The sequence below is a fragment of the Mangifera indica genome, chromosome 17, assembly GCF_011075055.1.
Source record: "Mangifera indica cultivar Alphonso chromosome 17, CATAS_Mindica_2.1, whole genome shotgun sequence".
In the NCBI taxonomy this organism is placed as follows: domain Eukaryota; kingdom Viridiplantae; phylum Streptophyta; class Magnoliopsida; order Sapindales; family Anacardiaceae; genus Mangifera; species Mangifera indica.
In genome coordinates, this window is record NC_058153.1 from 4,536,106 (window position 1) to 4,562,731 (window position 26,626).

General features: G+C 33.1%; 3 protein-coding genes and 1 non-coding gene across 5 annotated transcripts; 3 read left to right on the forward strand and 1 right to left on the reverse strand.

The window, feature by feature from the left end:
• The first annotated feature begins 409 nt into the window (after positions 1–409).
• Positions 410–8,135, forward strand: LOC123200185 (kinesin-like protein KIN-7B). Of its 2 annotated transcripts, XM_044615332.1 has the most exons (16): positions 410–615; positions 1,141–1,221; positions 1,305–1,552; positions 1,771–1,860; positions 1,985–2,085; positions 2,340–2,453; positions 2,561–2,642; positions 2,979–3,046; positions 3,734–3,793; positions 3,878–4,002; positions 4,598–4,796; positions 5,089–5,226; positions 5,680–5,769; positions 5,844–6,776; positions 7,132–7,436; positions 7,535–8,135. In XM_044615332.1, the coding sequence occupies exons 3-16, from the start codon at positions 1,324–1,326 to the stop codon at positions 7,860–7,862; spliced, it is 2,862 nt and encodes a 953-aa protein (XP_044471267.1). In that variant the 5' UTR covers positions 410–615; positions 1,141–1,221; positions 1,305–1,323; the 3' UTR covers positions 7,863–8,135. The 2 variants fall into 2 exon arrangements, with proteins under 2 accessions (XP_044471267.1, XP_044471266.1); XM_044615331.1 differs by lacking the exon at positions 1,141–1,221.
• A 1,857-nt stretch (positions 8,136–9,992) lies between these two features.
• LOC123200307 (eukaryotic translation initiation factor 3 subunit K-like) lies at positions 9,993–13,227 on the forward strand. The gene is made up of 8 exons (XM_044615452.1): positions 9,993–10,214; positions 10,773–10,829; positions 10,930–10,980; positions 11,081–11,143; positions 11,544–11,594; positions 11,670–11,736; positions 12,482–12,564; positions 12,809–13,227. The coding sequence occupies exons 1-8, from the start codon at positions 10,092–10,094 to the stop codon at positions 13,010–13,012; spliced, it is 699 nt and encodes a 232-aa protein (XP_044471387.1). The 5' UTR covers positions 9,993–10,091; the 3' UTR covers positions 13,013–13,227.
• A 1,398-nt stretch (positions 13,228–14,625) lies between these two features.
• On the forward strand, positions 14,626–14,697 carry TRNAP-UGG. Its single transcript has one exon. It is a non-coding gene; the product is annotated as a tRNA-Pro (tRNA).
• A 1,017-nt stretch (positions 14,698–15,714) lies between these two features.
• Positions 15,715–24,960, reverse strand: LOC123200308 (phosphoinositide phosphatase SAC3-like). The gene is given in 16 exon segments (XM_044615453.1): positions 15,715–16,252; positions 16,746–16,842; positions 17,164–17,340; positions 17,810–18,001; positions 18,599–18,712; positions 18,966–19,087; positions 19,844–20,207; positions 20,414–20,542; positions 20,641–20,774; positions 21,341–21,441; positions 21,522–21,709; positions 22,170–22,246; positions 22,726–22,948; positions 23,492–23,657; positions 23,752–23,956; positions 24,245–24,960. Coding segments are annotated over 16 exon segments (2,490 nt in total). The 5' UTR covers positions 24,320–24,960; the 3' UTR covers positions 15,715–16,126.
• Between the last annotated feature and the right edge of the window lie 1,666 nt (positions 24,961–26,626).

Here is a 26,626-nt window from a genome sequence, read left to right on the forward strand (position 1 = left end):
TGATAAACTTGAATTAACTTTGAACCAATAAGTGTTGGGCTTGATCCGAACCGTATCCACCTAAGTCATATCTCTCTTCTGACTCTCACATTGCTTCGGCCTGTTGCTGTGGGTTCTTTTTCTTTTAGTCGCATTGGATCTTTTATCCTGAATCCATTACCAATTATAATAATTTTTCCGATTGGGCTGACGTCCACAAATGGACCCCTAAAATTCAGTTGGGCTTCTCGATAAACTTTTTGAGCTCAATATATCTTTGATTGGCACACGTGGCAACCGATCAAATCCTTCATTTCAAAATGTCGAAGCTTCTCTCTCCAGGTGCGCGCACACAACGAGAAAAGTAACAGAAAAATAATAATAATAATAAAAACAAAACGAAAACACCACTATCCGTTACTTCTCCTCTCTCTATCTGGCAATTTTTCTTCATTCAAAAACTCAGAGAACAGTGTAGTAATTTTCATCTTCACTTTCGCCGAACTTCTGATGTGACAGACGGAACTGGTGTCCTTGCACTTTCGTTTCACTGACTTCTTGATTTCAGGGGGCTGGCCTTCAAGAACTCACGCTTCTTGCCTCTTGTTTTGAATCTTTGTAATCTTCCATTTCACCGTAAGCGATGCATTTTCTTTGTTTATCTACTGTCTCGTTTCTGGTGATATTTGTTGGATTGTTCAAATACAAAAGATTAAAGAGGGAGGAGAGAGAGAGAGAGAGGGAGAATGTATTTCTTGCCAGTTGAAGAAGTTCTTGTGATTTTAGTTTTATCGAGTATTTATCTCTTCCTTTTTTATGTTTCTTTAGGCGAGATTAGTTGACTGTGCAAGAATTGATTTAATTATCCATTTATAAGTTTCTTGATGCTTTGTATTTTTTAGGACCTAATAAATGCTGACATAATATAATTTATAATGTTTCGTCTCTACTATAGCTTAATTTGTTATTACAAGAAATGTAAAATAAAAAATTAATGAAATTCCTTTTGATTTTGTATTGATAATCTACTGGTAATATTATATTTTGTAAAGCTTAGAATGATGCTAATTAAATATAAAGCACGGCCATAATTTTTCTCCTGCAATTTTAAATTTATAATTATTTTGCTCTAATCAATCCCTTTCTATACTACAACGGAAGGATTCTGCTTAAATTTGAATGACAAAAGCAAATTCTCTTAGCGGCTTCCATCATTCAGCCATACTAAGGACGGTTTCCTTGGTAATGACAATATTCTTAGTCACGGTTTTCATTTTCAGTTCTAATTAGTACTAACATATACCATTGTGATTTTTGGATTTCAGGGGATAGTTAGGGATAAACATGGTTGGGACACCGGCCACACCTTTGTGTAAGATACGGAGGACCCCTTTATGTACTCCAGGTGGCTCAAAAGTTAGCGAGGAGAAAATATTAGTTACTGTTCGTATGAGGCCATTGAACCAGAAAGAACAAGCCATGTATGATCTCATCGCTTGGGATTGCATAGACGACCAGAAGATTGTGTTCAAGAATCCAAATCATGAACGACCCACTACTCCTTACACCTTTGGTATATTTCCCGTGTTTTACTGGTCCTACCTTCAGTGTCAATTGACTATTAACTACAGGAGGTTTAACAAATAACATCGGGTTTGATGCAACTAAATAGACTTAGGATGAGTGGAATCTGAAGCATGCTTTTAGAGAATACTAGTTTGAATTTCTAGTTTCTTTTTCAATTGAATTAGTTAGTTGAAGTTTTAGTTTACTGTTATGCATATTTGACAGATAAAGTTTTTGAGCCTGCCTGCTCAACTCAAATGGTTTACAAAGAAGGTGCAAAGGATGTTGCCTTATCTGCTCTAACTGGAATTAATGGTAACTAAGCATAATTACTAACTGTTTTGATGATTCTACATCCTCTAATGGTTTCCTTTTTAGATTTTTATATTATTTGGTAATAAATTAAAAGATTTTATTCTTTTATGAAAACAATTTGCAGCAACAATTTTTGCCTATGGCCAGACTGGTAGCGGTAAGACATTCACCATGAGAGGAATATCTGAAAATGCAATTAAGGACATTTATGAACACATAAAAACTGTAAGTTTATTTCACATCACTCTAGGTTATTGTAGACAGATTTGCAAGTTACTGTGCAAGTTGAATTACGTGATATCATCCATCATGTTAAGTTAAGATCCTGGAGAAATTCTCATGCAAAGAAAACTAATTTTTCACCATCTTACCAGCTATATATTGAATTCTTCATAATTTATATCTTAGCATAGTTAGTTTGGATTACATAAAAATTGAGCTCAGTCTATGTTTGCTCTTCTTGTCTATTACTCTTACAGACTCAGGAGAGGGATTTTGTTTTGAAATTTTCTGCTTTGGAGATCTACAATGAGACTGTAGTAGACCTTTTGAATCGAGAGTCTGGTTCCTTGCGGCTTTTGGATGATCCTGAGGTACACAAGGGTTTTTTTTTCCCCCCCTAAATTGACCTGTAATTTCATAGAGGTTCTTTTACATTTCAATATTAACATTTGTTTTTATTTATTGTTTCTATATACAGAAAGGTACCATTGTGGAAAAGCTAGTTGAAGAAGTTGTTCAAGACATCCAACATTTAAGGCGCTTAATTGGAATTTGTGAAGGTATTGAAAGAACCATGTCATCATAATGCTTTCTTGCTAATAGATAGGATTATAAGAATGTAGGCTGTAAATTTTGTGCTTTTTTTTCCTCATAAGGAAAAAAGTTTAAATAAGGATGGCACTTAATTAGGCAAACTTTGTTATCTATTGAATGTCCTTTGCTGTCATGTGGGCTGTAATCTTTTCTCTTAAATATTTACAGTGAAGCTATGTTTTATATCTACTCCAATTGTTGATTAGATTAACTCATTTTGGTTTAATGACATAACTTTACCATCAAAACTTCAGTGTTTTGAACAAGTGTAACCTGCCAATTGAAAATGTTCTCCTCTGCAGCTCAAAGGCAAGTGGGAGAAACTGCTTTAAATGATAATAGCTCAAGATCACATCAGATAATTAGACTGGTAAGCTTAATATGACCAGATATAATTTTCTTAATTTTTCTTGCGTGGTGCATAATCATTCTGCAGTTAGTATGGCTGCTTTAGGTTTTTGCAATAAGCTGTAGCAGTTTCTATCATTTGCAAGGCATAGATTTTGTAATTTTGGTCACATGGTGCATAACATTCAGTCAGCTTCTTAATTATGGCTGCTTTAGGTTTTTGCAATTAGCTGAGCTAGTTTCTATCATTTGGTCTTTTTAAATCACGGGTCAGAACAAGGGATTTTCTATATTTTGGTTATTTGTAGACCTTGATGGCGCTCTGGAACCATCTTCTAATGGCCAGTTGGTGGGGACACATTAGGTTTACCTGCTTCTTGGTTCATTTAAATCCCCTTCTTCCTTTCTTTTATAATTTTCACAAAATCAGTTTGATTAATCAAATTATTGGTGAAATTATAGCTAATAAGACTTTTTTACAGTTAGTAGTGATTTTCTTTTGCTAAATTGCTATTTCAACGCAAACTGAGACAGTTCATTCTTTTCCTACATTTTGTGGTTTACTGGCAGCCACCATGGAGATTGGGCTCTTTTTAATTGTAATAGCACGTTACATTTATGGTTTGGAGTCATGTATTGTAAAACATTTTTGGTTTATATGCAATGCACAGTACTAACATGTTCTGTTGATGGATCACACCTTTGTCAGACCATTGAGAGTAGTCTTCGAGAAAATTCAGGCTGTGTAAAGTCATTGTTAGCCACTTTGGTATGCTTACTAATCTCATCTATATAAGATGCTTTTACGAACAAGAATATAGTTCTATTAATTGAAATGCTATAAAATTTATAGAATCTTGTGGACCTTGCGGGAAGTGAACGTGCCTCGCAAACAAAAGCGGATGGAATAAGACTTAAGGAAGGCAGTCACATTAACCGCAGTTTGTTGACACTTACAACAGTTATCAGAAAGCTGAGGTGAGATAGAGCAGGACAATGGTGAAACTACTTGTTTTGGTTACGTTAGGGGCCCAAAGCTCCCCTAGGGTGCCATTCAGTCATATATTCTCTACATGATTTGTGTCCCAGTATTATGTTATCTGCCTTTTTAATTTTACAAGAGGCAAAAAAATTGAAAGTTCAGTTTGTGATTGAATGGCTAGTTTGTTTCAAAGATCTTTTGAGAACTTGAGATATTGGACTATTTGTAGTAACAAAAAGAATAAATGATATGTCAACCACCTACTAGGGCTTTTGTGATGATCAAATGGAAAGTTGAAATGGTATGAATGTGGATTAATGCTATAAAAAATTTTTGTAACTTTTTTTTTTGTTGAGTATTTTCATAACAAATTTGATTATAAGATATGAAGCAAATTTCATGTGTGTATAGAGGTTGGAAAATGATTTTAGTAATTTTCTGTATTGTCATTTCATTCTGATGCAGATTCTGCATATTTTACTTTACCTTAAGCATGACAACCAGCATATAGCCAATGCCTTAGTTTGATAGTATTTTGTTCAAGATTTTAGTGGTAGGATTTATTGTCTTGCTCTGTTTTTCTGCTCGCAGTGATGGAAAAAGGGCCTGTCACATACCTTATAGAGATTCAAAACTTACTCGAATATTACAACACTCACTAGGTGGAAATGCTCGGACAGCAATTATATGTACGATCAGTCCCTCTTTGAGTCATGTGGAGCAAACAAGGAATACACTCTCATTTGCAACTAGCGCCAAGGAAGTTACCAACATTGCCAAAGTGAATATGGTATGGTACTTCAATCCATCACAAGCTAGTTTTATTTTATTTTAATAATCTGGAAATATTTGACACTATTTTGCACTTTTATGCCCGAGACTAATGGCAAGCTCTCTAAATTCCCTTTTAAAATAGTACTTGGTGCTTACAATTAACCTGTCCTTAACTTTTAACAGCCATCCTGGTAATGCCATGTAACAAAACACTAGTGTTTTGCATGCTGCTTTTCCATTGTTATTGGTAGATATACAAACCTTACATTGTTGATGCCTATCTAAGTTGAAATGAGGTTTTTCTTCAGGTTGTTTCCGACAAGAGACTGGTAAAGCATTTGCAGAAGGAAGTGGCCAGACTTGAAGCGGAGTTACGAAGTCCAGATCCTTCTTCCTCTTCATGCCTCAGGTCTCTGTTACTGGAAAAGGACCAGAAAATTCAACAGGTAAGTTTGTTTTGTTATTAATCATACGAAAAATGGCCACTTCTCTACCTATGGAGACATTTGTAGCTTTGGAACAATTGAGTGGGTCTAGACACTCCTCGTGCGACATGAAATAACTTTCAGTTTATTTCTATAGATTGTATTCTAAGAATCTCAAGACATCTATGTTTGCACTTGATTTCATTAGCTTGTTTGGCCATTTTAGATGTTGAACGCTTGCTTCTGCAGTCATGTTGGTCTGGTATCTTTTTTTTATCTTGGAATATACTCAAGAGCAAACCATTTATTTATGTCTCTCACTCTCTGCCATCATTGTTGATATATATATTTTTATTTTAATTGATAAGCAAATAATTCTTTTTTTTTTTGCTTAAAAAGAGAAAGTTAGATATGTGATGAGAAGACCCATTGTCTTTCTCTGTTTTCTATTGCTGAAAACAAGTAAAATTGCAGATGCAGAGAGAAATGAAAGAGCTTAAGCGTCAAAGAGACCTTGCACAATCCCAACTGGTACTAGAAAGAATGTCAGATAAAGAGCATAAGGTATTGTAATGTAACTAAAGTATCTGTGTTCAATTCCATTGTTCGCGGTTAACTTATGGCTATTTCAATCTTAGGGTTCAAACCAGAGTGGGCCTTCTTCTCAAACAGCCAGGCGTCTTTCTTTTCCAGCGGAAAATGAAATAGTTTCAAATAAACCTATTTCAGAAACTCGACCTAGAAATGCTATTGAAAGACAGGCAATGGTGATGCAGTCTGTCACTTCAACCGTTCCATCCATGCTTGTACATGAAATCCGGAAGCTTGAGCAACGGCAGAGGCAGCTCGGTGAGGAAGCAAATCGAGCACTTGAAGTACTTCATAATGAGATTGCTTCCCATCAGCTGGGAAGTAGAGAAACGGCTGAAAACATAATGAAATTGTTGTCTGATATTAAGAACATACAAGCAGTTGGCTCTATTCCTGAAGATATTGTTATTGCAGATAAAACTAATCTAAAGGAAGAACTCACTCGATTGAAGACTCAAGGGAGTGTGATTGCTTCTTTAGAAAGGAAGCTTGAGAATGTTCAGAAATCTATGGACATTCTCGTTTCATCTTTTCAAAACAGTGAGGAGAGTCTAGAGTCTAAGACCCCAGAGTTCAAGACTCAATGCAAGAAGAAGAAAGCCCGTCCATTCTCCTTGAACAACAGTACAAACATACAAAATATAATACGGGCTCCATGCTCGCCGCTTAACCCTTCTCGGAAGATAATGGAACATGAGACTGAGAATAAAGCACCTGACAGTAATAATATGGTGCCTCGTGGCAATACTTTGCCGCAGTCATTTGTAGATACCCCTATTAAGGGTCATGAGAATGTTAACTCTATCTCATCAAGGGAGGGAACTCCAGTGCGGCAAGCAAATTCTGTTGATGTGAACAAAATGCAGAGGATGTTCAAGAATGCAGCTGAGGAGAACATACGCAGCATTAGAGCTTATGTTACAGAGTTAAAAGAGCGGGTGGCAAAGCTACAATATCAGAAGCAGCTTCTTGTTTGCCAGGTTAGAACCATGTGTATAATGTGTGGTTTTCTGACTTCATAATTCACTGTGCCTTAGTTATGTTAAGGAGTGGTATAACCGAGCAATATAAGTTAAAATAATCTGGTGTATATTTTCTGATTTTTCGAATATATTGATGATCATTTGTCAAGATTCGTGTATGCCTTTATAAATATTGTGTGCAAAATACTGCCCATGATGAAGATTATTTGTATGATTTTCTTATAACCATGAAACCTTTTAAGTGCTTTCTGTATGTATTTCTTTTTCACTGAGGTGGGTTGTTTTTGCATCCTTCTTATGTACCATGAATTTAAATTTACTTAATACTTCTGCCACATATATTTTGCATTAGGTATTAGAGCTGGAGGCAAATGATGCTGCCACTGAGGAGACAGATGTGATACAGCACGCTCCCATGCCGTGGCACTTGATGTTTGAGGAGCAGCGAAAGCAGATCATCATGTTATGGCATTTGTGCCACGTTTCAATCGTACACCGTACACAATTTTATTTGTTATTCAGAGGAGATCCGGTGGATCAAATGTACATGGAAGTTGAGCTTCGAAGGTTGACATGGTTAGAGCAGCATTTGTCAGAGCTCGGCAATGCAAGTCCTGCACTATTAGGCGATGAGCCTGCATGCCCTGTGTCATCAAGGTATTTCATTCATTTCTAGCTTCCTATTATTCATAATTGGTATGAACAATTAGAAACCTTTGCTCATTTCTCATCTTCGAAGCTTTTCGTTAATGCAGTATCAAGGCTCTTAAACAAGAAAGAGAATATTTAGCAAAGAGAGTGAGCTCAAAACTTACAGCGGACGAAAGAGAAATGCTGTACATGAAATGGGATGTTCCACCGGTAGGCAAACAGAGAAGGTTGCAACTGGTGAACAAGTTATGGACAGACCCCCTTAATATGCAACATGTAAAAGAGAGTGCCGAAATAGTTGCAAAACTTGTCGGTTTTTGCGAATCCGGTGAGCATGCTAGCAAGGAGATGTTCGAGCTAACTTTTGTCAACCCGGCTGATAAGAAGTCATGGATGGGCTGGAATTTGATTTCAAATCTCTTACATCTGTGACAATTTACTCCCAGTCTTATTAACCAAATCCAGCTTAAGATTTATGCTGGTATTTTGTAAATTACATGAGGTGAAGATGAAAAATATGAAGATGTATTTTTTGTACTAGTAATTTGTAATGGACATTTTGTATCATCCCACTGGACTTGGCTAATCGCCTTCCTCATTGTAATCAATTTTCATAGATTCTAAGGAGTTGACTTGGTGAAATAACAACACCGAATGTATGGATTTGTAATTTTTTTTTATATTGAATGAGCTTTTCTTTTTCAATTGAAGTGACCTTTTCTTTTTTCTATTGAATTGACCAAAACATAGCCTCTCTATCGCTCTTGAAAATTAATGATATGAATTTTTGTATTAATTCAAGATATGATAAATGGGATAATTTTTTTATTGATACAAAAATTTTAAAGAAGATTTGGCAATTATAACTCTCAAAAATCTCAAATTAACTCTTTCCCCCCAAAACTATAAAACCCATTTAAAATAAGCCAAAAGACTTATTCTCCCACTAAAGATTGCTTTTTTTTCAAGTTTTCACCATTTAACTTTAAAAAAACTTTTTATCCCTCATGAACTATTAAATATGTTAGTTTTAACGGTAGAATTGTTATTTTATCTCTAATATTAAAAATAAACTAAAATTTTATCTCATTTTTTTCTTAAATCATAAAAAATAAAAAATTTCTCTCAGACCAAGGTTTAAGAAACAATATTTCCCTTCTCTAGGGTTTACTCTCAATCTTTGATTGCTTTTCCTACAATTTCTCCTTCCTCTAGTTGATGATTGAAGTAAAAAAGATGAAGAGCTTCATTGGAAGACTGAGTTTTTCGTCTTCCTGGCTTCAATCGTTGGTCGAGGAAGGGAGAGACTATCAGAAGAGCGATCGAAGATTGAAGAGTAAACCCTATCAACGGAAAATGTTGTTTTTTAAACTTTGGTTTGAAAGAAAATTGTTACTTTTTAAGGTTTATGAGAGGGAAATGAAATAAAATTTTAAAACTAATGGATGTAATTGACTTTAACTATCCATATATAGATAAAAGAGTTTTTTAAAATTAAAGAGTAAAAATTTGAGAAATGAACAATCTTTAGATGAGAATAAGTCTTTTGACCTTTAAAATAAACAAAATTTATCTAAAATAGCAAAACCTATCCAAAATTAAAACTCATCCATACTTAAATCACGTAACAAAATTTAGGGATATTAATTAAAGTAAGAATAAATTTTTTCACCTAAATCCTTTTAGGCTAACTTTTGATACAATCATCTTTATGAGCAAATTACATGTAATTTATCTATTTTACCCCTAATGTCAAAATCTAACAAAAACTAAAACATTTTCTTTTCTAAGCGAATTATAAGCAATGTGAGTATTCAATATTCATTCATGCATCAAAATTTATTAAATATATATGTTTATAAAAATATGTAGTTGCAATGTCAAATTTTTAGGAATCTATTAAATTAAACCCCAAATTCAAAAACAAGAAATCAAGTCATCTTTAAAAATTTAATACTCATTCAGGCATTTGCATTTGCATACCTAATTATGTGTATATTCACGTATTCCTATTTTCAAAAAATTATGTTTCTACTTTCGTTCTAATTTAAACATCATAATTTATTCTATTTTGACTAATATAATAAATATTAACTGTTTACAAATAACGTAATTGATAATTACTAATAAACAAATAAACAAAAACAGTAACCTCTTTTAGAAATTAACACTTAAATTTATTAACTTTTATCGATAGAAGTTTTTACAACAAATTTTTAATAAAAGTTTCGATTTATTATAATATAATTTACCAAACTTATTTAATTTCAATATAATGATGTATTACTGGTGTATATTATTGTTAAATGTGTTAAAAAAGAACGTAACTAAAATAAATATATACTTAAAAAGGGAAAAAATATTATTAAAATAAATAATAAATTTATTTACAAAAAGTAAATGCATCAAAGTTGGCTTAAAAAAATTTAGACGAAAGTGTTTTTTTTTGCCTATTATAAATAAATAAAAATTATTCTGAATTGAATAAAATTTCCTAAAAGAAGAAAGAAGGGTAGTTAAGTCTTTGTACCGATTTACACTAAAGCCCTCGCACTCGCTACTTGTTCGTTTTATTCTCCATCTTCAGTTAGGGTTTCTCAGGAGTTGAGTGCTTATCAATCGAAAAGAGAATTGTTACGATAAGCACTGAGAAAAAAAAAAATGGGAAGAGAAAGAGAGGCTCAGAAACCACAACAGGTTTCGTATACCGTTGAGCAGCTGATCGCTGTCAATCCGTACAACCCGGACATCCTTCCTGATCTTGAGAACTACGTTAACGAGCAGGTATTTGATATTTACTTGTTAATGCATGTTTTATATGATTTAAGTCTCTAATTATGTGTCGCCTTTAAGACCCGGGTTGGTATTGTGTAGGTATAAATTTAACTCTTAAACTATGGCCTTTACGATTTTAAATTTCAAGAGTTGTTTCACTAAAGTAGAACTTCCAAGCCAGTAGGTTTAATGGTGGACGTTTTGATTGTTACGTACTTCCTCTAAGGGAAACTTCATTTTTTTAAAATTGCAAATTTCAGATCTTGGTGATAATTTTGAAGGCTTTAATTTTCTTCTTAGTTATAATTGTAGGAATTAAATATTTTGTCTGATAAGTTTTAGTAATCTAATCTCATGTCGCTAGTAAAGGTACTATTTAGTTCATCTATTCTTTGAATTGAATCAGGCAATAGAGGTGAAAATCTCTTTTATGTGGCCTGAAGCTAATGAATTTCCTTGATCAATGGGTAGCCTTTGATTTTAGATTTGTTGACCAATCTGGCTTTTATAAACTTAGTATAAGTTTATTGATATATTGTCGTAATAATAGATTCTATGTTTTATTAGGTTTCATCACAAACATACAGTCTGGATGCAAATCTTTGCCTTCTTCGCCTCTATCAGGTATTCTCAAATATTCCTTTTTCCTTTTACCTTTTAGTTGGATTTTGTGCAGGAGGTTTAGTTAAACTAAGTTATCAAGTGTCCTTGATCTTTTATGCAGTTTGAGCCAGAACGAATGAGTACTCAAATTGTTGCTCGCATCTTGGTTAAGGTCTGTTTAAGCATTTGCTCAAACCATATCGTAATACATTTGCTGCAGATTGACATATAATGTGTTTTTGATGCTTGGTCTTCTATTTCCTTATGAGCAGGCTCTCATGGCAATGCCAGCTCCAGATTTCAGCCTCTGTCTTTTCCTAATTCCAGAACGAGTGGTATCTTTCTGTCAATATCTTTGCTTCTGTCTCAGGCAAACTAGTGCCTATGCAGTTAGATATCTGTGATTAAGTTTGCTTAGGTTATCCCTGGGTAATTTATTCTTTCCTGGACTATGTATATATACAATATTTACCCTTCTTGAATATATGCCTATTAATGCATATATGAATTTATTGAGAGGGAGAGGGGCTACCAAGAACATTTAGAGACAAGGAGACTATGTTTTACTAGTTATTTGAAAATTTGAGAGTTTACACATGCTGGGTAAATGTCTGTATTGACAGAACTGTTATAAATTTACCAAAAATTTGCTTGCCCTAAATTGAGTTTACTACAGATCTCAGTGTTTTATTTCTTCCAATGGCTGATTATAGAAGGTTTTGCTTGTGTTACCAGCAAATGGAGGAGCAGTTCAAGACACTTATTGTGCTCTCTCACTATCTGGAGGTGTGTATTTTTGCTGTTTGTGGATGTAGATGTTTATGAATTGGTTGATTGCTTCCTGTAAACATTTGTTTTCAGACAGGAAGATTCCGTCAGTTTTGGGATGAAGCAGCTAAGAGTCGCCATATAGTTGAATCTGTTCCAGGTAATCACTTGTTATATGATGATTAAATTGTGCATGTAGGTGTTTTCTTTGGTTTATCTATTTAGTATATGTTCGGTTAATATTTTTATTTCTAGGGAAAACTAACCCAATGGTTGGGTTTGTTTAAGATCCTTTGTTAAATCCAAGAGGGTCAAGGGGTTTAACTCCCCATGTGGCCACCTACTTGGAATGTATTCTACAGTCTTCTAATTACTAAGGTTATAGAGTTCGAACAATCCCTAGTTTTGAACACAACAAACACTTATGAAAGGTTGAGGGATTTTTGGATATTAAAGAAATAAATAAATATTGAAACTTGATTATATATCTACAATTTTAGGTTTGTTTTGGTACTTCTTCCTGCTTATTTTGATTAGAGAATGCCTTTCAAACTCAGGAAGCGATATATCTTTATAAATAAGAATATTGCATAATTGGTGATTGATTTGACAAATCTGAATTCTGAGGCATCCTAGCCCCTGTTAACCAAGACTTTAGGTTATCTGATTATGTTTATATGATATGTTTGTTTATTTGTTAGATGGTCCTTTGTTTTCCCGCATCTAAAAGTTATAACAATGGAGGCCGACTTTCTGCTCTTGAGACTAGTTGATTGTCTGGCTTTTCTCATTGCTGTTATCAGCTTTAGTGTTATCTTTGTACTACTATAACTTCTTTTCCTGTTTCCATATATGCTTGTGAGGGAATTTGAATGTCACATGGCTTACAAAATGGTCAATTGCAGGTTTTGAGCAAGCAATCCAATCCTATGCAATTCATGTTCTATCCTTGACCTATCAAAAGGTTCCCAGGGCCGTGCTTGCTGAGGTATGTGTGTTTTTTTTTTTAATCTGCTGCCCAAAACTTCTCTGTCTGTTATATATATAGCAAAATCATGTTTTATTTCCTAGAGCAGATAGCTGGCAAAAAACTTGTGTCATTCAGGATTGCTGAAAAATGTCTCTGTCTTGTAGCCTCTGTTTCATTCTATAATTGAACCAAATATTGTTTTTTAACTGCTTTCATTGTTGACATCCAATGCAAATTTTCTGATTCAACATGATCATCTCAGGCTATCAACATTGAAGGTCTAGCCTTAGACAAATTCCTAGAGCATCAGGAGGCCAATTGTGACTGGATTCTTGAGAAGGGTCATGGGAGGGGTCAACTTATCGTCCTGCCTCGCAATGAATTTAATCATCCAGAGCTTAAGAAAAACACAGCTGATAGCATCCCATTTGAGCACATTACTCGCATCTTTCCCATTCTTGGCTGAGTTTCCTTAGATTCCGGAAATTTTTAGCTGTGATTTAAGCAGATGGTCATTGTCAGTATAAGATGTATTGCAGTTCCACCGTTGGCATTCTTGCTTGGTGATTGCTTAATTTTGCACTCCCTTGTTTTGCTATTTTGTTGAAAACGAAGGCCAAGTTATTTTTATTTCTCATCAAAGAGTATAATATTAAATTCTCTGTTTTGTTTCCGCTTGAATTTTTTCCGAGAACTCCAGTTTTGCAATTTAGTAATGTTTAAATTTACCAGTTCTATGGGCAATGTAAATGTTTTAATTTGAAAAAAATGGAGTCATGTTTGAGTTGGGACAAACTAATTCAAACATAATTTGAATATGTTTTTTAATTCGACAAATATCTGCCCATGCGAGCTAATGATATATGTGTGGATTAATAGTTCAACCGATTATCTTACTAGTTTATGATATAATTAGTTTAATTCATTGGTTTCAATCTAAATTTTTATAATTGAATAAATAATTATGAAAAGTTAAGTTAACATTTTTTAACAATATATAATTATTTAATTAATGAATATGAGTGCTGTATAATCTACCTTAACCCCTTAAAGGATTAATAAAATTTTGTATATATTTATTTACATTGATAACATAATACATAATGTTAGAGTACAAATAATTCACATGAATTATATTTGATTCGTTATGAGTTTTTGACTTCAAAATTTAATTAACAGCATAAACAATTTTGTATTTAGAACTAAAGATATATAAAAATCCTCATCAACTATAGTTGTTTTGATTGACTTTGATCGATTTTTCAATTGGTCAATCATTATATGAAAATTATACCAAATTGCAAACTGATTTCTAATTGAAGTAGTGAAACCAACTGATTCAATTAGATTTTCAAAACATTGGTGTAGATAATCAGCCTTTTTAATTATTAGACAAACAAAAAAACTTAAAAGTAGCCATAACTATAAAAACTATTTTTGTATAATGAGTTAAACTTACACAATATAGTTGATATTTTAGATTTATAAAACAATGAATTTCAATAATATATTATAGAATAGTACTATATGCATAAATAATGTGTATAATTTTATGTATAAAAAATAAAATATTAGTATATGATTGAGTAATTTTAAATTAAAAATAAAATAATACTCAGTCACATAATAATATATTATTGTTTGTATATAAAGTTATACATATTATTTATAAACACACATACATATACAAAGCATGTCATTTGTGTCAAAATGTGTCAAAATGTGTTATTTTGTATCAAATTATCAAGTGGGTTGTGTTTTAAATTAACGTATCATAACTATCATTTAAATTAAAAAATTTCGATAAAAATCTAATTTAAACATATATAAACATGTCATTTGGGTCAAAATGTGTTATCTTGTGTCTAATCTATCAAATGGGTTATGTTTTGAATTGACATGGCATGACCATCAATTTAAATCGGAAAATTTCGACGGAAATCTAATTCACATCACAACTTGAAAACGGAATATTGGGGTATATAGTAAACTTAAAAATTATAGGTATTTTTGTCTTTTCAACTTTTGAACTTTAACATGTGGATATGATTAGATACCATCGTAAGATAGAAAGTGATCGGGCGTTTGGTCTAGTGGTATGATTCTCGCTTTGGGTGCGAGAGGTCCCGAGTTCGATTCTCGGAACGGCCCCCCCATCCTTCTCAATTGTCTTTTAGCTCCTGCTGACTTGGTCAGTACCGACATCACAATTTATTCACATGACAACGAAACAATGCCAAAACCAAATTATTGAGATGTAACTGCACATATCAACATGTGGTCCCCTCAAATTTGAGAACTGAGGTGGCATATCAGCCTACATCAAACTTGCTTGACTTCAATTTATCCCACTGGTCAAATAAAACGTCTCACGATACAAACTCTACAGTAGACACCAGAGTATCATAATGTTATAAAATTGTATAAATATACGCATAATATTTCTCTATAATAATACAACTCTATATATAAACTAGAGTGTAACTATTAGTTTTTTTTTTTTAAATTAAGGTGGAAACAAAATGTATTTTTAAAAAATAAAATTTTAAAATAACGATTTTACCTTTAACAATAATAATAAAAATTAATATGAGTGATTATTTAGATTTTCGAAAGTTAATAATAAAAATTTGAGTTTGTATTAAACCTTTGGTGGAAAATAATCATTTGGTTTTTTCTTTTTTTTTAAGCACACACAAATACTTTTGTATACATTATTGTATCAATAAAATTATATATATAATTTTATACATAAACAACAACATAATATTATTTTACAACAATAAAACTATGTATAAACAATGTATATAATTTTATATACAACCAATGATATATTATTATGTGATTGAATAATGTTTTATCTCTGATTTTAAAATATCTAATCATATAATAATATATTATGTATAAAATTATACATATTATTTATACACATAGAATTACTCGCATCATAATAGTACCATTGTCAACCACCAATGTGGTATTGATTGCTAGAATTTGAAAGTCTAGAAACTAAGACGTAACCTTCTCCAATCCTATGAATATCCGTGAAAATGCAAAGCAAACTTTAGTTTTGTTCATGAAAGAGGAATTGAATTCGAATTTTATGGTATAAATGAAAAAATAAAAAAAGAGAGAAGAGAAAACCCCAGTAAATAATGAGAGAAGTGGTGGATTTAAGACTTTGACATGGGTCCTATTATTGTTGGTCTTTCTTCCAATATATTTTTCCTTGCATGTTAGTAATTCAGCACGGACAACTGATAAACATGAACAAAATTAAAGAATTAATGACAGCGGAGCTCTCGCAGAGCCAGCCGTGTACATATGTACAGAGTGACATCGACGCTGACAAAGTCCATAAGCAGACAGAATAAGAAAATTATGAGCTCCAAAAAGAATTTCTACCGTTGCTATTTACTCTCTTTGTAATTTGATATCAGTTCCGGTTGAGCTTTTTTGGATGGGATGGAATCAACGCTGTGAATCGTACAACACATTGGACATAAGGATACTTGCCATCCTAAATAAAACGGCTTTTTCTTTCTCCTCGACCCTACTATGTCTGTTAAGCTGCTCTCTGTCAATGGCACAAAGTTTCTCCAGAAGTTACCCAGCGTACAAAGCTATCAGAATAGTCTTCAAGAACGTTGGAATCCTGTGCATCACCATAGCATAGCTCTAGTTCTGTTCCAGTCTGCTCCCTTCCCTACATATCATAACATTGAATCAGGCTGGTTGATAATAAAATAGTATCGAACAAAAATACTAATTTTGGCCAACCACTCTTGGGAAAAATTAAAAAAAACAGTTAAATTATTTATTTTTATTAATTTTTTGTAAATATTTTGACAATCAAAATAACGGCAAGACAAAACATCTCTGTCGGAAAAAAAAAAACACACATGTATGTGATGGTGAACCTTGAACACAGAAATTTTGAAAGGAGATGATGAATTGACTTTCGGATATTTACTCTATAATAAAACAACAAAATATACGTGCAATAATTCATTTTTAGCATGCTTATATAGAAACCCAAATAAAAAATGATGCAATAGTCCGATGGTTGCTTCCATGCATGTCACTTTGTCCTGCAGCATAACAGCAGGAATAATTTACTGCAGTGAATCAAAGACAGATACCTAGATAGTGAGCTTGACAGGACAAAATTCACCCGGCATTGCATAGGAGGTACTAACCTGCATGCTGGATCCACATTCACTGGTGGAAGTGGTGGAATCTCCAATTTCTCCATTCACAACATTCTCTAACGATAGCCCACCAATTGGTGTTGACCTGCACAAATTTTAAAAAATGTACTATTTTTCCTGTTAAAGTCACACAAAACTAGTTATTTCTCGATTCAGAGTTGGCCAACTTTGAACAAACACATAGAACCCTTCACTGAAAAATGATCCATTTACTGTGCCCTAGTTTTCTCACTGAATTTAATTGATGAAGTCTGTTAGACCCTGGATTTATTTGAAAAGATATGCAGATTTAACCAACAAATTAGATCTTCCACCAAAAAACAGAAATTAATGGCCATAATTTATCTAAAATGAAAAGAGGGGGAAAACGAAATGATAAAGAGAAGAGAGTTAGCTCAGTAAGTACCTTTCATATGGCTCTTCCTTGCATGAATTTGCAAAGGATGATAGCTTGTCTAGATCAACAAAGTTTGAGAAACTGGATGCATCTCCATTTTCAGAGAAGTATATATGATCACTTTCAAGGTATTGGTCTCTTTGGACATCTCCAAACAGCTGCTTGCGAGGCATTGAGGGAGTATACCTACATCAACAAGTAAAATTAATAGCTAATTCACCAGCCAAATGAACAAGAACTGTCTGAAACACTAGCATGCAGCATAAAATTGACTTTTTCTTCTATTTATTGCAATAAAAGCTGTGGCATGAATGCGTCGATCATTTCACGATTCATTTAGTGACAAATTAACAAAATTATACAAAAAAGGCTCATAATCCAGAAATTAATTATAGAAGGCAAAGACTTGATCAACACATGGTATAGTCTTTCTATACACCCTAGCACACCACAAATGCTTGGAAACAGTGTTCATATAAAAATAACAGCAGTGATAATTAAATTGATAAGTAATAGCTAAACTGAAATTGAAAGCAACTTCCTAGATATCAATTCTCAGTGACATACAATGTGGGTATCAATGGCTGTAGATACAGAAAGATAATAAATGGAAGGGACCACATTTATCCAACAAAGCAAAGAGAACTATGCTGACCTTGAAAAGGCCATATCACTTTCAGAAGTTGATATCTCAGGTGATGACTCTGAAAGACAATTGCTTTCTCCCTGCAATTGATTGGGGAAACCTGAATTGCAAAATTTCTCCTGCTTGACATTTGTGGCAGACATGGGTGAACCAGTTTCACGAAGAATGTTTCCATCTGAATACGATCTCTTGAAAATTGCCCTGAAAATACATATATAATTAGAAACAAGATAAGCTACAGCAATAAAATTTTTAAGATGATACGAATAGCTCACACTTGAAGAAAAATAATATAAAGCAATGGCCCCCTAAAGATGCACTAGATGAATTATTACCAAACCAGAAAAGCTTAAGCTCTAACAATTAGCAAACAGAGCCAGTTTGACCTACACACTTTCTGTCCAAATCCTCCAGTAAATAATTAAACTACATTACATTATGTTTGTGTTTGATTGAAATGAAAAAGCCTGTTTTTTAAAACTTTCATGTATGTAAGGAGCAGGTTAAAACTTAAAATACTATCATACAGTCATTACTATTAACTGAAGTTCTAAGCTTCAGCAATTACACAATACAATCATAGGTGAAGAAAAGATGGGAGTTACAGCTCATTGTTGAAAGGCATAATTCGAGAATATTAGATAAATGAAATTTAAAGGTACTGAATGTAGTTTGAGATCATTATGACATTTTTCTAGGAATAAGCAAGCAATGAGTGGTTAAGATTAGCATTTTTCCTTTGTTTCACCTATAACAAAATATACTTAAAAAGCTAAAGGCTTTGTATAGTCAGCTAACCTTGCATCATCATCAACATTTGTTTGCCCATTTCTTCTCATTCTATAATTTTGGTCTGAATCCAGCTCCCAGACTGCAGGTTTACCCTTTTGTGGCTGGAAGTGGCCAAGAAATCTACAAAAAAAAAAAAAAACCTGATATAGAAAGAACAGTATGAATAATTGAAAAATACCACATGCAGCTGACTAAATGATTGTTCTACCAGACAATAAGCTACTGTTCTTTCTCGAACACATGAAAGTTATTAAGTAGATGGATTAACTTAGAAGGTCAAATACACATGTACAAAGATGAGTTATTGCTGACAGCCCTACATGTCTCTGAAAGAGAAGGAAGCTAAGCAGTACAGAAAACACAACTTGCTTACACATTAATCGCATCCTGTTTCTCTGCATCCATGTATGCATTGCTATAATACCGTTGAAGAGTTCTGAAGAACTCCTGAGACTGGATAGCAGCTTTCCACTGGCCTCTTCTCTCAGAGAATATCTATGCACAACAATGGGTCAATTAATAAATGGAGGATCAAATATTATAGCTTCAACAGCTAAATTACGGAAAGCAGGAGTGTCAATATGAAGATCCACAAACACATGATCAATAACTAGCTCATCAAATCTCCAAGGTTACTGACTCCAATTAAAGTTTCAAATCATTAAGAGAGGATTTAAAGCCAGAAAATTACTTGCAATTATCCTTGCACATACTAACAGCATGAGTCAAAGAGAGAATGAAATGAAGAATAAACCCTGGAAGCTTCAAGCTACTAACTTCATGGCAACAGTGATCACATCTCTTTACATTTAGAGTGGGAATGAGATATTTATATTTTTCTTTCCTTCACCAAAGCATAAAACCATCACTGGGTTTCCTGTTCTTATGGTGGTACATTCAGTATCTTTTACTTTATTAGTTGAACTCCAACCGGAGTCGCTTTGATCAACTTAAAAATTTTTTCTATATCTTTAAATTTAAAAATTTGGGGACTCAAGATTGGTGAGATCTAGCATGGCCTCACTCAATTCTGGATCACAGATATTGCTTTGATGTAAGAATTTTTACACCAACTGATATTATCTTAAATTTAAAATTTTACTCCTGCCACTCATACATTCAAACATATGTTAAGTAGCTTCTCATAATGGAAGAATAAAAACCAAATATACCCAAAATCTACAACATACAACTTCATTTGAAAAAAAAAAAAAAAACATTCTTCAAGGTCGCATCGTAACTTAAAAATACCTTATTGTGAGCTGCTGAGCCACCATATTGGTGTGCCAGTGTGTCACCCATCCTCTCATAAAATCCCATCAAATCATTTGCCAATGGAGTATCCAGGTCAATCTTAGGATTATCTGTAACCCCTAGAGCATGAAGCTGTTGTCCAAGAGCAGCCAGCCCATACGCATACTGAGCAACATTTGTACGGTCGAGGCAGTCTATGCAATTGGTCCTCAGCACGCCCCTCTGTAACTTGGGAGGCTTAATAGGATGATTTCCATTAGCAACACCATTACCACCACCATGATTCCTCTCTAAGCTATGTGAATCTTCATTATCATTTTCACAATCATTGTGGGGAGAGAAGTTGCCGTTGTTCACATTCCTGCATCCAATTCAGATGGCAATTTTGCTGTTATTTAACCATAATAAACAAAAACAATAGAAAATTAGTAACATGGTCATGAGAAGTTGCAGAAAAGTGACTGGCTTATGAACTGTGTTACCAGTCAACAGCCAAAGCTTCACAACAATTCATATGGAACAAAATTAATAAACAACTCTAGAAGCTGCTGAAATGTGATGACTTACTCAGAAGAAGGCCAGTTTATGCATTCATTGGGCCTCAGGGCAGGCGATACTCGACAATAAAAGAACCCTGTTAATGTCAGTGCACATGCAGCCACTTCGCCCAGAAATAGCAAAACATTTGTTGCTCTGCTGTGAAGAGCAAAAAGATATTTTCAGAAAGAATAATATCTTCAAAAGGGCATCACTGGGGGAAGGAGCATGAAACAATAACAGTTAAGCTTATATACCTTTGAGAATGTTTATGTAGATCCCAATGAAGAAACCTCAGGCAATTTTCCTCTGATAAATCTTTGTTAATAAAATCAATTGCATTAGCAAACTCTTGACGAAGAATTGATTCCCGAGGCTTCTTTTCTTGTGTCTGTTAATAGCAGAAAGATAAGAAAATCAAAAAGAGTATTAAAGAAAAACAAAATAATCCAAATTCTGATGATATCACGTTTGCAAAAATTGAAGGAGCTACATAAACCCCTCATTTTCTGCTAGTAACAGAATAACTTAAATATCTTTCACTATTTACAAAATCAACTCATTTTTATTGCACATCTTGGTGTTCACATAATTATTTTGAAAGAGTTTTTTGAAAACAGTGATTAATTAGAAGGATGTGTCCATGTATAATAACAATAATACTAGTGCAAACATAACAAATGCAAATACAGTATTACAGGTGTTATAGTCAAAATGACAACAGCATAACGAAATAGAATAGACCATTCTATGCTCCATAGGCATTATACAAGCCCATGGTCTAAAATATACTAAATGAAAATTGGGAACATCTCTCATAACAAGACATGTCCATATACTACCATAAAAGAACATATTATCCAGCTGTTACACCAGTATTCCACAGTAATAAAGATGAAATAATAGGCATATCCAATATGATATTGTAAAGATGATGAGATAATATATTTAAGCAACTTACCTTAATCAAATTAAAATAATTATAGGGTTGCCATATCTCTTGACAAGATTTTCGAAATGAAGTCTGGTGGCTTCATAGTTTTGGTCCTTCTTTGACACTGCAACAAATAAGATGTTAGTTTTCAAAGGAACTATGAATGACATCACCTTAGGTAATATAACAACTGCAAGCACATACATATAATATCTGGTTTAATATTTGAACGTGAGGTTTCCTGTGACCAAAAAAGCGGGATGGAACCACGGTTCTGGACAACAGAACTTATTTGCAGAGGAAAACCTTCAGGGACATCTTCAAACACAATCTGCTCTGTCTCAACATCATTAGCTACTCTACCTTTCTCATTCACGCCTCGTTTCAAATACCTAAATATGAGAGAAAAAAAAACTATAAAGTCAACTATTAAATACATCAAAGATGCGTATTAGCAGAGAATGTGATGCATTAGAAAATTTAAAAAATTTAAAAAAATTATAAAATCTTGATCTCTAACCATATTAATTTTTTTATTAGTAACAATCATAGCAAATATCAATCACCACCTTTAATATATATTAAAATTTATTGAAAGAGAGAGAGTGTGTACAAGCAAGCTAACACTAATTTGTTCCTAATAAATACTTTGAGAGACATAACTGACATTTCTCTCAGCAATTGGATCCGAGTTAAAGCTTCAAAACTGGAACAAATATCTTTTGGCTTCTATCACAAAAAGAAACAAGAAGAACACAACTAAAATTTTCACAATATTGTAGATTCTCAACCTAGGCAAACAGTTACAAGTATTTATCTTTGCAAACTTTCCAAAGGCATGTAATAGCATACCTGGTACCAGCATAATGTCGAGAACGTCTTGCAATGAGAGTAAGTTTAAAATCACGTCCAGATACAGAAAGTGTGTCCTATATTCACGTAGCATGAAGCCATAAGTAAAACATCAAACAAATGATACTTGAAAAAGGGTCAAACAAGCTTCAAAAGATAGGAACATTAAATTAAAAGCTTAATAAAGAAAATCCAGTATGTTCTAGAACTCATGTCACAAAGGTAAAACTGACCACGTGGCAATATAAAACTAAATCATTGTCTAACAAAAGAAACTTTTTAAAGTAAAAGAATATGCCTATAAACCAGCAGCATAAAATAGAAATGAAGACAAGGTTATGAAGCTCTCCCTGTTCAGCTAAAATGATTTCAAGAATTTGAAGGCATAATATTTCCAAAATTAAAGAAACCAATTCATGATTGCCCTGTAACATCCACTACAACAACTGACAAATGAGGCAACCCATTTAAAGGGAAAAGTTTTGCAACTGTCGTACTCATAATTTATTTACAATGAGTTATGTCAGATCATTACCACACGACCCATGACTCTCACCTGTTTAAAGAAGCCGTGCACCAATGCAACCGTCCACATAGTATTCTGGAGGTGGTTCCGGATTCCCCGGGTCAAAAACTCATTCCAAACAAACATGGTTTCATAGAGGACCTGCCCTGTCTGAGTATCATATAAGTTCTTTTGAAGACTACACATAACATGATATGAGTAGCTGAAAAAGAAGTCCTTTGAAAGATCCACCGTGCACAAAAGCTTCTTGTATCTAAGCCATCAACGAAACACAGAATATTTAAATAAACAACAAAACCCTCACAAGCCTCAGATCAAAATGTCATGACCAGATAGAGAAAAAAAATGAATAAATTACAAGAAAATTTAAAAAAAGGAACAAAATCATAATAAGACATTTGCTAATCAAATTAAAAAGTGCAAGCATGAAGCTTGCTTCCAAAAACTGCAGAATTTTATCAATACTGCCTCTAAATATAAAAAAGCATATGAAATATCAGAATCAATATGATGGTTTGCCAATGCATACTTCCTTTCAACTCTATCAACTTTAGCTATACATGAGAAGTGAAAAATATTTAATATTGTTGGCAGAACAAAACTAATCTAAACTGAAACATGAACTGTTATCCAGTTACTAGTTTGCAAAAGGTTAAAGGAGCACATAGAATCACATAGAAAACTATAATTTCCACAAAATACTGAAAATAAAAGATTCTCTAGAACACCACTGATGTCTGAAAATACTGATAGTTTCCTTGACATAATACATTTATATACAAAATGGACAATAGACCTGTTCTCATTCCTAGAATCAGTGATACTGCACTGAACATTTGAATTTGGAAGAGGAATCATCTCAGTCTTGGAAACAGCATACACACTATGGCCACAAATTGCACCAATCAGCCTTCTTTTCGTGATAAGCAGCATGTAGTAAGGGCCCAGAAACTTTACAAATCCTACAAAAAAAAGTTAAATAAAACCTCCATTAGCATCACAGTTAAAATTAAAATCATTTCAAAAGTACTACACCACAAACAAAAATCAACTCACCAACAATTCCATAACAAGTGGTGACAAATTTCATTCCACCAGTCGATAAGTTCCCTTCATGTATGCGTCTCAGCAACTCAGAACATTGAACTTCAGTATATGTGGTAGAGTCTTCACGAATGTTTAGCTCCGAAGGATCTGATCGTTCAATCTTTAGCACTCTCCAATATGTTCTGTCCTTGTCTCTTCCTATCATGTAAAACATCTGAACATAAAAATGTTCAGAGCTTACCAGTTAAAACCATTACACTAATGGCTAAGCATATAAACAAGAGGTTCTAGCAGCCAAATGCACAAACTTTTTAAGACTACATGCTGCGAATTTGCAAGTTTGTTAAAGTCTTTGCAGCGTCTTAAATATCCTGTTACTAAATTAGATTGAAACAATAAAAATTCCAATCCAGAATCCGAAATCCAAACATAATAATTACATTTAGCAACAAACGCGGCCGAAATTGAAGAGATCAAAGAAACTATTGATGAAGAAAATTACCGATCGCGTCTCATAAAGCCTGAATTTTTGCATACAAAGCGACTGAGAGGAGGTCCCATTCTCCGATAGCGCCATCGCTGGACGCTCTCTAAAATATCTCAAAACTTACAGTTCAGATCTCCCCCGAGCCGCCGGCTCAGGGAAGTTATCACAAAGGCATTCACCAGCTGGTGAATTCTTTATAAATTTATCCCCAATGATCACAGCCTTTACATATAATAGAGCTAGGCTGCTTCAAATACAGCATCTCAACAACAAATAAAATAACAACAACAACAACAATAACACAAGCTCTGCTACTGAAAATTCAATTCAAAAAACAAAAAAAAAAAAACAAAAACAAATGATCTCTTATTGAAGCTTGCTCTTTCTTTCCATTCACCGCCAAACACAGTGCTTCTAAATCCGTGATCTTCAATCTAGGAACCTCGAGAGCAAGCTATAGAGGGAGAGAAAGAGAAAATGTTGAAAATGGAAGGACGTAAAAGATACGCGGAGGAGACAGAAGATCGAGCAGAGGAAGGAGGATGCTGGGAGGGAGGTTCGAGAAAGAAGCAAAATGTTTTTCGAAAATAAAAAAGAGAAAGCTATGTAGAATTAATGATGTTTATACGTGTTATTGTTTTGTTTCTTAAAAAGAGAGAGAAAGGTGAACAAGTTCTCAGATCCAACAAGAAGTGAAAACCACAACTTCGGTCACCTCTCCATCCACACATATTATATTTTTCATTTTGTTTCTTTCTTTTACTTATTTATTATCTTATATGATATGCAATCTTTTTTATATATATATATATATTATTAAATTAAGGAAAAATTCTAAAATTACATTTACACCCTTATATTTAAATTTTCTTTTACCCATTTATTAAATTTATTAAAGAAAAAAATATCTTATAACTCTAATAAAACTAAATGACAATTTGTCTCGTTTTTTTCTTTTATTTGTAACTTAAATCTTGAAATCATAAAACATGAATCATTATCATTGTTCACAAGGATAAGTGTCACACTCCTATCATTTAGGTAGGAGATTGTTGTTGTTTTAGAATGGTGAACAACAACAACAGGAGAGAGACAATGAGGAACTCACAACTAAGAATGAACTATATATTCAGAATCTTTTTTTGCAAATAAATGAAGAACAATAGAGCTAGAAGTGGAATGGTTCTAAAGGATACCCTATACTAACGTCTCTGACTTTTAAGAGATAATCAAACTGCTAGTAGATAGATAATGTAAAAAATATCGATTAACATCTTTTATTGATAAAAAATAGCTAACGAATGAGAGGATAACGTTAGACCACTGTGATTATTGAAAGCCACAACATTCCGACGAGGCTTGGGTTTAGGATCAAGGCCAAGAATGTATTGTCAAATGAATCATTTTATGGTCCGATTGACTCATGTTTATGATGAAAACATCTATACTATAAAGGTTTTGTTCTTTGAATCAAAATAGAAAAATGAAAAAAAATAGAGAGAAATAAATAAGAATATAAAATAGTTAGAGTGAAAGCGTAGTTAGTTTATACTATCAAGGGAGTAAGTGATATTAATACTATTGTACATTATACAAAGTGACGAAGTTACCCTCCAACTGTTATAGTTTACTTTGATACATAAGCATGAAAATGGACTTTTGAAACTTGGTGGGTGGCCAAATTAATTTCATAAACTTTTGGTGGGCAATTGTGATTTAGCATAATAAATAATATACTTTTTTATTTTTGATCACTGTCACCTGCTTAATAAATTACCTGACCAACCTTTTCTAAACCAAAATTTTATATTTTTCGAGCTTTTAAATTTTTCAAATCACTTTTAACATAAATTTTCTTACCCAAAATTTTATATTTTTCGAGCTTTTAAATTTTTCAAATCACTTTTAACATAAATTTTCTTACCGAGCTTTTATTTCGTACCTCTAAAATTAGGCTATATCATTTTTTTTTTTAAACGATGGATAATATTATATTCAGATTGAGTCAAACTTAAATACGGAAAAACTTGAGTTGACTCAAATCTTCAATGTCCAACTGAAATTCGCTTAAATTGATATATAGTATCACCGAAAAGTTATTAATTAAGAACAATATTGTCAAAATAATAAATGGGCTAAACTTAAATCAAATTATCGAATTAAAACTTTAGCTTGAGTCGAACTTGTTCAAACCAATTATGAATTTAAACTTAATTTGATTCACCTCAAAAAACAGTGTTATGTATATCTACTTTTGAATATATAAATATGTACAAACTTTGATTATTGTTACGGTAATTTATCTTGTATCAGGTTTTAAATTATTGTACTACATTTAAACTAATGACAACTCTATAGACGTATACATTTTGATTATCGAATTGAATCACATAAAAA

Coding starts and splice junctions, on each gene's coding strand:
- LOC123200185 (XM_044615332.1), top strand. CDS start 1,324: ATGGTTGGGACACCGGCCACACCTTTGTGTAAGATACGGAGGACCCCT. Junction 1,553..1,770: donor CACTACTCCTTACACCTTTG/GTATATTTCCCG, acceptor CATATTTGACAG/ATAAAGTTTTTGAGCCTGCC. Junction 3,047..3,733: donor CACATCAGATAATTAGACTG/GTAAGCTTAATA, acceptor CACCTTTGTCAG/ACCATTGAGAGTAGTCTTCG.
- LOC123200307 (XM_044615452.1), top strand. CDS start 10,092: ATGGGAAGAGAAAGAGAGGCTCAGAAACCACAACAGGTTTCGTATACC. Junction 11,144..11,543: donor TCCTAATTCCAGAACGAGTG/GTATCTTTCTGT, acceptor TTGTGTTACCAG/CAAATGGAGGAGCAGTTCAA. Junction 11,737..12,481: donor TATAGTTGAATCTGTTCCAG/GTAATCACTTGT, acceptor GGTCAATTGCAG/GTTTTGAGCAAGCAATCCAA.